At 40.0% G+C, this 12,546-nt stretch overlaps 1 protein-coding gene across 1 annotated transcript in view; it reads left to right on the top strand.

Moving 5' to 3' along the window:
- Positions 1–12,388, top strand: part of LOC134800468 (transient receptor potential channel pyrexia-like) — a 16,756-nt gene extending 4,368 nt beyond the window's left edge. Inside the window, exons 2-10 of the mRNA XM_063772931.1 lie at positions 1,272–1,410; positions 1,866–1,931; positions 2,037–2,169; positions 7,263–7,444; positions 8,226–8,454; positions 8,795–8,983; positions 9,261–10,400; positions 10,685–10,942; positions 11,312–12,388. Coding sequence (XP_063629001.1) covers positions 1,272–1,410; positions 1,866–1,931; positions 2,037–2,169; positions 7,263–7,444; positions 8,226–8,454; positions 8,795–8,983; positions 9,261–10,400; positions 10,685–10,942; positions 11,312–12,238 — 3,263 coding nt within the window. The 3' untranslated portion in view covers positions 12,239–12,388. The remainder of the gene's footprint in view (positions 1–1,271; positions 1,411–1,865; positions 1,932–2,036; positions 2,170–7,262; positions 7,445–8,225; positions 8,455–8,794; positions 8,984–9,260; positions 10,401–10,684; positions 10,943–11,311) is intronic.
- Positions 12,389–12,546: the final 158 nt, after the last annotated feature.

Below are 12,546 nucleotides of genomic sequence, written 5' to 3'. Positions count from 1 at the left end.
TTTTGAACTATTTTCGATTGGAAGGTTTGGTGCAACATAGACAAACGCTGTTATGGTCATCTCTCGTCGCGTCAAACTGCTGTCAAGAAAATTTCATATCTTGCAGCAAATGGGCCGCTGCCGATCACCACTTCTCGAGTTGACTACGGATTTGTCGTGTAATAATTTTCTTGTACTTTGAACATTAATATATCCTGCTTATTAATCGAAAAATGAAATATGTACCTATACTTATGCGCCACGGCGACAATTATTCAAACTTGGATACGCGTGTGGGAATTTTGCAATTTGTTTGTTCACATGCGTTATGTCCAGGATACTTGTGTTAGTCTAAAAATAAAATAATTATCATTCAACGTTGTAGTTTTATTTTGTAACTTTTTCCTTATCCAGACTTTCTCGTCGCTCAGCGACAATATTTTTTCGAATTCCGTAGATTCATTTCCAATGTGCTCGATAGTCGTGTGAGGCACGAAATCTGTGAATTTTTTTCACGATACCCTCGTAAATACTCGCTTTATTTTTTTAAGGTTGCATTTTATCCACAATGGTGGCAAAGTAAATTCATGCACGCCCAAGGGTACCTAAATGAATAGGATACGTGATCCCGCCACCGGTTATTATCATTAATTAACCACCAATATCAACCAACCCCAACATTTTTTATTTGGTCGATCTAAATTTTGTGTTTATTATAGCCTCAGACAGAGAAATAAGTAAACATAGAGTGCTCACTCCATACATCAGTTTTATTACCAAAACGACTATTATTTTCGTAGGCGACATCTAGCGTCAAGTAGCGGAATTATCAGTACTGCTACACGCTACACGACACTAGATGTCAAGTGTGTCGCGACTGACGATAAGCGTATTGCAGTACTGATAATTCCGCTACTTGACGCTAGATGGCGACTACGAAAATAATAATCATTTTGGTAACAAAACTGATGTATGGAAGGAACACTCTATGCTTATTTATTTCTCTATGCCTTAGAATCCTTAGATAATAAAGCATTTGTAACAGAATGATTACTTCTATATGTCCCAATTAGTTAAGGTTCCTTTAATACTTTTTGGTGCAGTGCTCTACTGCTTATTATATACGAATGGCTGTGCCCTCCGATCCGACGCAACGGGTACCTAGTAGTACCTACTCTAGTTGCACTACTACCATCAAGTTTACAAGCTTCTTCAAAGCACACTTCTCTGGTTCTCATACCTCCGGTCCTTACCTACACATTGGTGTTTCCTGTACACTAATATGTCTTCAGACATGGAGCCAAGATATGCGGTGGAGTCCGACGGTCTACCGTTGCTGCCGCTCTCGCAGACGACATCAGAAGACAGCCTCTACGCAGTTCCAGGGCCCCCGCCGCTTGACAAGTTAATAACTCCGAAGAACGCTATACAGTAAGTATAACTATAACTATAAAACTTTTTCCAGTGCAGACTAATGTGTGCGTGAACCTATAGTCTGTATCTTTAGGTAGGTATTTAAATAAAAGTAAACAAATAATTTGTACATTTTAGGGAAGTTATAACATTTGTTGGTTAACCAACCAAATACAAAACCGCCTGGATCAGTCACTGAACGACCTGACTTTAACCTACATTATTTGATCATGTAATGTTTTCATCTCCCTTAACTAGCTTAAGGCTCCGTCACACAGGCGCGTTGCTTTTACATGTAAAACGCTCACGCCGCGCTCACGCCCCGCCCGGAAAATGCGCCTGTGTGACGGAACCTTTAAGGAGCCATTTGAGGCCTTTGAGGGTAGATTTTGTTTACTTTTATTTAAATACCTAAAGATACAGACTATATTGTCTATAGGCCAGCTAACTAATTTACTTTTAAAAATTTTCAGCTATCAGCACCCAGAAGCCCAACTACTGCTGGCTGTCAAATGGAACCATGTTGAAGAGGTGGAGAAGTAAGCTTTCATTTTTAACAAAAACTTCTACAAATCGTTGGCTTGAAGGGCTACTATTTTTCCTTTTTTTTAATAGTGAAATGAGTGTTTGTCGTTATATTTCAGATTGCTGGAGGCAGGTTTCGACCCCAATGCCCTATACACAATGTCGTGGTACGAGGCCGAAGCGCAGATGCAGTACATCCCGACGACACACAACCAGGAAGAGCGGTACCGGTTCAACATGCTGCCTACATGGGTATGTATGTACAGGCAGCCGTGGCTCACTCCGCAATTTTGTCGCGGCGATACAAGTACATGCGGCCCACACCAATTTTGGTGTCTAGCAGTAACTTAGTAGTTGCTGCGCACCGCTACGGAATGGATGCTCGCGCTTGCGCCACCTTGCGGTCATATCTGTCGTAATATACGCGTTTTGTTAGAGAGTGAACCTTCTGTACCTAGTATGACTTGGTATCCTTATATATAAACGCGAGCGGCTTTGACGGTAGAAACAAATTAAATTATGCTCAAACAAAAGAGCGTAAAAAAATAACACTTTTGAATCGAGAACATATATCCGCAAAATTCGTATTGTCGCGTATTTTGCGTTTAAAAGTGAAAAAATTTCGACAAACAATACTAAAGGCTCAATTTGTTGGTTGACATTTGACAGCTATGCGTTGCGTTTAGAAACTGCAAACATGCTTACAAGTTAGGTTGGTCGTTTTTTTTTTAATAAAAAGCAAGACGAATATTACTGTTTATTTGATGACTTTCCGGTATGTATAATGGTTAATATTTGCATTAAGTTTCGTTTCATATGGATATGTATACCGGTATAATAATTTGTTTTTAAGCCAGAACGTGCGATAGTCTGTTACGGCTTTTAAGACGATGGCAACACTGCCTAGACGTCAACGACGGCTGTTATTCGAAAATACTTTATCCGGTACTCCAGACGTGATAAAAACCTGTTAAATAGTGTATTGTGTGTGTTAACAATAAAAAATAGTCACCGAACATAGTGCAAAGTGCAAACGCCATCGTAATGTAACGAGATTTGAACTTCAAAGCGTTCCATGGTGCATGGGTGTATTGTGTTTAGTATAAACATCGGTCTCTCAGTTGTATTTTAATATTTCAGAATGATTCCAAATATTCTTACATGTCAAGGCACTACTAGCTACCTGGAAATGCAAGTGAAAGCAACCTTGAAGCAGCTGTGATAAACTAATAAGTGAGCGAGATGAAAATGACGTTGTTCAAAGAAACTTTGAGTTAAGTGCCAGCTGACTGTAACTCACTCTAATTAAGTACATTGCCAGTGTGAAACAGTGCAAAAAGCTACAGTGTATTGTGGACATATTTAATAACTGTGCTTTAGACTATGAATCAAATTTGAGGTGTATCGGTGAATTGGAAAGTCAACTGCATAAAGCTAATAAGTTATCTCCGGAGTCAATGTAAGTTGAATATAAGATTAAATATAATAAGATATATAGATAGTATATATGTCGCAGTCAAAAGTGTGAACTGGTCAAAAGAACTTTTAACCGACAAAAACAGGCAAAACTGCTTTTGACTGAGCATGTTGGTCAAAAGTAGTTTTACCTGAAAATCATTGGTTAATAGTAATTGTGTTGTGACTGTTACTATCAGTCAAAAGTACTCGCAGAGATAGGTAGGTTAGGGTTATTTTTTTGCTACGCCCAAAAAACGAAACTGTTCCCAGAGATAGGTAGGTTAGGGTTATTTTTTTTTTGCTACGCCCTAAAAACGAAACTGCTGCCAGAAATAGGTATGATTTTCAGGTAAAAAACCAACATGCTCAGTCAAAAGCAGTTTTGCCTGTTTTTGTCGGTTAAAAGTTCTTTGGCCAGTTCACACTTTTGACTGCAACAGGTTGGGCTGGACATATGGCAAGGGAAGGTAAAGATAAGTGGGATAGAGAGGAAGCGGAATGCTAGAGATGGAAAAAGGAGAGAAGGGAGACCAATAATGAGGTGGTCGGATGACATAAAGAAGCATGCGGGACCTAATTGGATAGGGACGGCAAGGGATAGAGAGCTGTGGAGAGAGCTGGGGGAGGCCTATGCCAAGAAGGCAGACTGAAATAATGATTAAAAAGCAATGACATAAAAATTATTTAATAAAGTTACTAAGGAAAAAATATTGAAACTAATTGATATAAATGAAATGTGAATTTATTTAAATGTAATATGTGCTTAAATTTAATTTTTTGGTATTCTATTCTATTCTATTCTAATTTGACAGGTGACAACAAAAAAAATATTAATTCCTGCTAAAATTTCAGAGTCATAGTGAAGCGTAGTACATAGTACCAAAACAAGGTTGATTTTTAGGGTTCTGTAGCCAAAGGGTAAAAACGGGACCCCTATTACGAGGACTCCAATATGTTATTAGATCAAAACAAATTATTTTCAGAAAATATTTAATTTAGGCTTAGGGATGGCGAGGCTCCATAAGCCTTCAGTCAGTAGTGCATAAGTATACTTGGAAAAATTCGACCTATGCCGCCGTGGGTGGCCCGGTGGCAGAATGGCACAGGCACCTGCTGCAATAGCAGAGGACGCTGCTTTGATTCCAGCCTAGGGCACTGGAGGCCTTGGTCACTTTTTAGGGTTGCGTACCCATAGGGTAAAAACGGGACCCTATTAAATATTAAGACTCTGCTGTCCGTCTGTCTGTCACCAGGCTGTATCTCAAGATCTCATGAACCGTGATAACTAGATTAACTAGACAGTTTCAATTTTCACAAATGATGTATTTCTGTTGTCGCTATAACAACAAATACTAAAAACAAATTAAAGAAATATTTAAGCGGGGCCAATGCAATGCTAGGCTGGATATGACTGATGAAATGAGTAAATTTTTATTAATATGTTTTAATATGACATGGTGGTGGCAAACAAGCATACAAGGCTGTTAATGCCGATGGTAAGTGGGAGTTTAGACTAGACCTCTGCTTCTCCAAGGGACTCACATTGCTGACCGAGTAAATTTTTATTAATATGTTTTAATATGACATGTTGGTGGCAAACAAGCATACAAGGCTGTTAATGCCAATGGTAAGTGGGAGTTTAGACTAGACCTCTGCTTCTCCAAGGGACTCACATTGCTGACCGAGTAAATTTTTATTAATATGTTTTAACATGGCATGTTAGTGGCAAACAAGCATACAACTCATACAAGGCTGTTAATGCCGATGGTAAGTGGGAGTTTAGACTAGACCTCTGATTCTCCAAGGGACTCACATTGTTGACCGAGTAAATTTTTATTAATATGTTTTAATATGACATGTTGGTGGCAAACAAGAATACAAGGCTGTTAATGCCGATGGTAAGTGGGAGTTTAGATTAGACCTCTGCTTCTCCAAGGGACTCACATTGTTGACCGAGTAAATTTTTATTAATATGTTTTAATATGACATGTTGGTGGCAAACAAGAATACAAGTCTGTTAATGCCGATGGTAAATGGGGGTTTAGACTAGACCTCTGCTTCTCCAAGGGACTCACATTGCTGACCGGTTACAAATCTATTACACTCATACTAGGGTTCCGTACCTGAAGGGTAACTAAAAAACCGGGCAAGTGCGAGTCGGACTCGCGCACGAAGGGTTCCGTACCATAATGCAAAAAAAAAAAAAACAAAAAAAAAGCAAAAAAAGAAACGGTCACCCATCCAAATACTGACCACTCCCGACGTTGCTTAACTTTGGTCAAAAATCACGTTTGTTGTATGGGAGCCCCATTTAAATCTTTATTTTATTCTGTTTTTAGTATTTGTTGTTATAGCGGCAACAGAAATACATCATCTGTGAAAATTTCAACTGTCTAGCTATCACGGTTCGTGAGATACAGCCTGGTGACAGACGGACGGACGGACGGACAGCGAAGTCTTAGTAATAGGGTCCCGTTTTACCCTTTGGGTACGGAACCCTAAAAACGGGAACCTATTAGCGATTCCGACTCGCACTTGGCCGGTTTTTCTTAGTAGGTATATTTATTTTATTTCAGTTTTACTTCATTGTCCGTCTGTCTGTCTGTCTGTCACCAGGCTGTATCTCATGAACCGTGATAGGCCTAGGCAGTTGAAATTTTCACAGATGATGTATTTCTGTTACCGCTATAACAACAAATACTAAAAAGTATGGAACCCTTCGTGCGCGAGCACTTGCCCGGTTTGACATTTCAGGCTCCGTCACACAGGCGCGTTTCGCGTGCGGCGCGTGAGCGGGACGCGCCGCTTTTTCATATAAAACGCTCAGGCCCGGCTCTGAAATCGCGCCGGTGTGACGGAACCTTTATTTCAGTTTACTCCACTGTCCCTCTGTCACCAGGCTGTCTCTCATGAACCGTGATAGCTAGACAGTTGAAATTTTCACACATGATGTATTTCTGTTGCCGCTATAACAACAAATATTAAAAAGTGTTCCGTTCTTGATGGGTGAGTCCGACTCGCACTTATTCAGTTTTTTTTTTTTAAACGAATTTAATATTAACGGATAGGCATTAATATTAAAGAATGAAATAGTAGTGATAATTTCCATACTTTCACTTTAGTACCATGAAGGGTAGGTACAAAAGGGTTCCCTCTTTTGAGATTGGAAAGTGGGCTAGGTTATAAATGCGGCCTTCACAGAACCGATCTGCGACCAGAAAAGTGGGTCAGGTTAGAACTGTGATCCTTATAGAACCAAACTGCAACCAGAAGTAAGTTAGGTTAGAACTGCGACCCTTACAGAACCGAACTGCTACCAGAAAAGCGGATTAGGTTTTTTTAATTACATATTTGTTTTTAGATATATCGGAATAGTAAATTTTTCGAGTTATGATTGTATGTTACGGATTTAAAGTTTTCTGAGATGAGATAGGTTTGTAACCGCCTTGATGAAGGTATGAAGTCTAAAAGTAAATAATTACTTAATTCAAAATGAGTATTACCTATTACTATTATTTATTTTACCCGAGCGAAGCCGGGTTTTCATCTATTTATTATTTATTTTGAGGTACAGGCTGATTTTTTGTCTGAACATATTAATATGACGGGTGAATAAGGTCACTGAACAACTTTTACTAAGGAGCCAACCCCGAAATCGCATAAAATCTGCTATTCCGTAGAAAGAATGACATAGGTATGATTTGCCGAAATGTATGAGGCAGCAGATTCTTTTTGCGGCACACTAATACAGCGGGGCTATAATATATACCTAGCTGAAGACTTCGGTTCTAATCCGGCTTCCGCCACTTTGTCACTTTTTCTTTACTATATGAAATCTAGCTCAGTTTATTATTCAAGTTTTTTTTATAATTGACGTACACTTCCAGCCGGCCAATGAGAAGCCAGTCTGGAGCGCGCTGCACTCCGCGTCGGCGCGCGGGCACGTGGTCTGCGCGCGCGCGCTGCTCGCGCACGGCGCGTCACCTGACGGCGCCGGCAACACGCGCCGCACCGCGCTAGATGTCGCTGGCTCCGCGTTCTATTACGATCACCATGTGCACAGTGACCAGTGAGTGATTTACAGTGCGTTTTACGTTTTATGGCTCTTTTACACGATGGGCCAACGCCGGCCACTCCAAGGGATGCATTTATGCGTTAGAAGGAGCAAGTGATATTGCTATCTCATTCTACCGCATGGCTGTGTCCCTTGGAGTGGCCGGCGTTGGCCCATCGTGTAGAGGAGCCATTACATGTACACACTCACATACTTTGAAACTGGGTGAACGAGCTACAAAGCAACCGCTTGTGAAATTTTAATGCAGCATGACGACCCTGCCAACGGTATACGCACTTTACTACGCTCGACGTGTCAATAACAGGTTTTGCTACAACCACCAAGAGCAAACTATTAGACGGAGGATGTGTGACTTCAGTTATAAAATATTATAGGTACATATCCTCACCACCGATCCCAGAAAGTACAGGCTTTACACGAGGTTAATTGTAGTTATCATCTGGTATCACTGCACCTTATAAAACAAAGTTTCCCGCCGCCTCCGTCTGTTTGTGTGTATGTATGTTCGCGATAAACTCAAAAACTACTGAACGGATTTTGAACCGCATGGGTTTTCACCTATCAATAGAGTGATTCTTGAGGAAAGTTTAGGTGTATAATTTGTTAAGGTTTTGTGTAACCCGTGCGAAGCCAGGACGGTTCGCTAGTTTTCCGATTTATTTCAAGAACTCTATTTTATATATCGGATTGAACGTGTAAGATCATGACAAGCTTTTCATAAGACACGTTACGTTTGACCTTTGCAAGAGTCTGTCAATATATAAGATTTTTTCAGCCTAGCAGAGATGATCAGCCTACTCCTCGAGGCCGGAGGCACTTTTCACACGATGAGGGGTGACGGCTTCGATAACCTCAACACGCCGCTGCATACTGCTACTTTGCTTGAGAGTGCAGACGCCATTAGAGCGCTGCTGGAAGCAGGCGCGTCGGTGGCGTGTATTAACAGTGTTGGGTATACGCCTCTACATTTGTGTTTGAGGAACAAGTTTGAAGAGCTCCTCGAGGTAAGCATATTCTATACCTTTGACATGTTTCAGCTTAGATAATCACGTCACACCCCTCCATAACGTCCATAGGGTGCCTCCTGGACGCAGGGGCGTCTGTGGCGTATATACATAGTGTTGGTTATACGCCACAGCATCTGTGTCTCAGGAATAAGTTTGAAGAATTAGAGGGAAGCCGTTAATCTTCTATGCTTTTCAAGCGCTTGGCTTTGAAGATCTAAATTTTTTTGTGATCCCTAGTGCTTCTCTGGACCAAAAATTTGTTCCTTGATCAACTGCTTGATGATATTATGCTGTCAAATTCAAAACCCCAAGCATAATTTTTATTCTCCTTTTGTAGATTCTTCTCTACTATAACTGTGACGACGAAGAGTCTTCTCTTCGGGTAAACGTCGTGGATAAGCGAGGATACTCCGTTCTAAAGACGGCGGTGGAACTGAAGTGGCTGCCAGGCGTCTGTCTTGCCTTGGAGGCTGGAGCTGATGCTGCCAGCTCCTTCGACCACCTGGAGGAACAGGCATGCACAGAGGTTTGAAGTTTTTGATTAGGTTTAGTAGTAAACTAGAATACAAGCCACACCCACACCATATAATTTCGAGACTGCAAATATATCCAATAATGCTATCTCAACGCCTATTAGCTTCTAATGCAGTTCTTAGTCTATAAGGATTACGATTACAATGGAATGAATTATCTACATTTAAATATTATGTTGATGAGGATGCTTGAAAGTTCGACCTTTTGCATGTGTGCAAGATACGAATACACTTACATAAAATCACTCACATTTATATTTTTTTTTACAGATGAAAACAACTCTCATCCACTTGGCAGTTCAAGGTCGGAACACGACGATTTTAGAAAAAGTTTTGACCATAGCAGAACAGGAGAATCTCATAGACTGCATCAACAGTGACGGCGACACTCCCCTTTGTGTAGCCATACGGAATGGTCATTTAGAATGTGCCAAAGCCCTGCTCCATCATGGCGCTGGTTTAGAAGGCATGTCCACAGATAACAGCAACGCCCTCCACATAGCTGCTGCCTACGGTCGAACAGCTATCATGAAGTACCTTCTTGAATCTGTCGATGATTCTAAGAACCTCTTCGATAAATATAACAAAGACGGATTACTTCCCATACATCTAGCTGCCAAAAAAAACAGCCACGAATGCGTTCAACTGCTTCTCAAAAGTGGCAACTGCCAGAGATTGAGGACACAGGATGAGACCTTTTCAACAGCTTTACACTTTGCAGCGCGAGGGGATTACGTTGACGTTGCAAGAGCGATCATAAAGAAGGATCCCCGCGCTATAGACGATGTGAACCATCGCGGCTTCACACCTATGCATGAAGCAGCATTCCATTGCAGTAATAAAATCATGTTATTTCTTCTACACGAGACCGATGCCGTTCTATCTAGCTTCACTGCAGACAACAGCAAAAACTTAGTCATCAAAATCATAACATCCCAACTGCCTAATCCGGGTGACTTCTTAGAAACCGTGTTTGATTCTTTCACTCATTACGATAACAAACAAGATGAGACTGAGATATCGGTGAAGTATGGATTTTTAACAACGAGAAGTCATAATATGACACAGATACAAGTTATAGAAGAGTTGGTACGGTGTGGTCAAAGGAATATACTGTTACATCCGTTGATGGAAAGTCTTCTTTACTTGAAATGGAAGACTTTGCTGCCATTTTTCTACGTTATGATAACTATATATGGGATGTTCGTGCTGACTTTTAATATCTTTGTGGTGACTTTCTTCTTTTACTGTGACACTAATCAAACTCAAACCTGTGTTGTGTACAATTACAATAAAGTGATTACTACTACTACTACTACTACTACTCAATTTAAATCGCTGATATTTCAGCATGCGTTTTGGGTGTTCATGGCATTTACCTACATCATGATTGGACTTATGCTTATACTGGTAAGTTAGATGATATCAAAGAAACTTATATTGAAACTACATACACTGTGCATAATGTGTCAAGAAAATTTAAAATTCAATCTCTCGAATTGGCGTTCAAAATGTTCACCCTTCATGTTGCAGATGAAATAATAGTCCTTTTGCTTCGGTCCATATTAACAGCTTAGGGGTGATTGATTAACAATTGATCTGTGATTAAATCAGTAAAAATAAACAGTTTAATTAAGGTTGGTCAAGTTTCCTAAAAGTTATCAAAATCATCAATCTTCTCTTCATATTTCCAGGAAATCTTCTACCTAGCAGTAAACAAGCGCCGCTACTTCCAAAACCTGGAGACCTGGATCCGCCTGCTCTGCATGGCGCTGGCCGGCGTGGTGCCCCTGGGCATGAAGTTCGCCCTGCCCTCTGAAGAATGGCCGCGCCATGTGGCCACGGCTGCGCTGCTGCTGGCATGGCTGCAGATGCTCTTCTTGCTGTCCAGGTTCCCAAACTGGGGGTATTATGTGCTGATGTTTGGGGAGGTCGCCTGTAATATCTTTAAGGTAAGTACGAATTTATCATTGGAAAGACCAAAAATGGTATAAGTGAAGAACGTACTTCTGTGTTTACTTTTCAACACTCGTGTAGCTAAAGTTAGTTAATGGTTAAAAAACTTTGCAAGAGAGATTAGTGAAGGAGAGATTAGTGGAGGAGGGTGTTGAAATATGGAAAATTGAAATGTCTCTCGAAATAAAAATAAACAAAAAAAAATATCTATTGAACACTTATTTTCATTTTATTTTATTTTCTTCTGTATTTAAAATTAACACTAAATTAAGTACCTAATACTGTCATACATATGCTACTACTATTTTATAGGTTTGTCTGTAGGTATCTGTGACATGATTAAAATCTGGATTCTTCTTTGACAGATTCTACTGACCTTCGTATTCCTGGTCCTCGGTTTCTCCCTCAGCTTCATGATCCAATACAGAGCTAAAGACCCCTTCGAGAACCCCTGGAAAGCCTTCGTCAAAACCACCGTCATGATGACCCAGGAGTTCAACTATGATGACATGTTTGATGAAAAGCATGAGAAAATCCTTGGAGCTTCAACAGAAGTCACCAGGTTCCTGTTTGGCTTGTTCCTCATGTTCGTTGGTATAGTTCTCATGAATTTCATGGTAGGTGTCGCTGTCAGCAACGTCAATGAACTAAACGTCGCGGGCAATACGAAAAGGCTTGAGAAACAAGTAGAACTCCTCATCACTTTAGATTTCCTAGTATACGGACTAATTAGTAAAATCTTCCCAATAAATACTTACTATAAAAGATACCATTACAGTATCAACAATTTTCCAACAAAAGAAAAACTATGGCGAATCAGATACTACTTCGACCTCAATGATGCTTTGTCCCATGACGACATTTATATACCTCTGCATTTACGTCGTGATATCGTAAAGAAAGCTATGGAACAGAATAACGTCAAAGTGGATACTAAAGATATAGTTGGTAAGAAAATAGATGTGCTTTACGATGCTTTAATAGATAAGGTTAACGATACAGTTGAAGATAAAGAGACTAAGACAAAGTTAGATGGAGTTATGGAAATGTTGGTTGAATTATCCAACGATATGGCAAACTTGAAGGAGCAGATGCGAAGCTTGAAAGAAACATCGACAAATAGCCATACCCTGAGCTATAGGAGGAGTAGACGGGGTAAAAGGGAGAGCTCTCGATCAAAATCCCTGCAGCCACCAATGAATATGCGGCTTAAAGATGATTTATATGACTCTATGTACCAGGTGATATTGGATTTCAAGGAACAAATGGAGAAGAGAGAAACAGACGCCTAAGTATCTACTAAATACACAGAAATACTTACTAAACTAATTGTAACTGGGGAAAACGCGTTTTTATTAAAACCGAGTTTTACGATAACATACATTAATACGTATGTACTTCTATAGTTTATTACTTTTGTGGGTTTCCCAGGTACCTAGTGATCGAAGCCTGTGAGTAATGCTCGTCAAGTAATACTCATTTTATAACTTATGTTATGTAATTAATATGTATGTTAACTTACTTACTTAACTTTACTATTTCTATTTGTAATAAAAAAAGTCCTTGTATTGTTATTGTACCCAGAATATTAGTCTTTTAA

The sequence above is a fragment of the Cydia splendana genome, chromosome 20, assembly GCF_910591565.1.
Source record: "Cydia splendana chromosome 20, ilCydSple1.2, whole genome shotgun sequence".
Classification (NCBI taxonomy): Eukaryota; Metazoa; Arthropoda; class Insecta; order Lepidoptera; family Tortricidae; genus Cydia; species Cydia splendana.
This window is presented reverse-complemented; position numbering and strand designations above follow the sequence as displayed.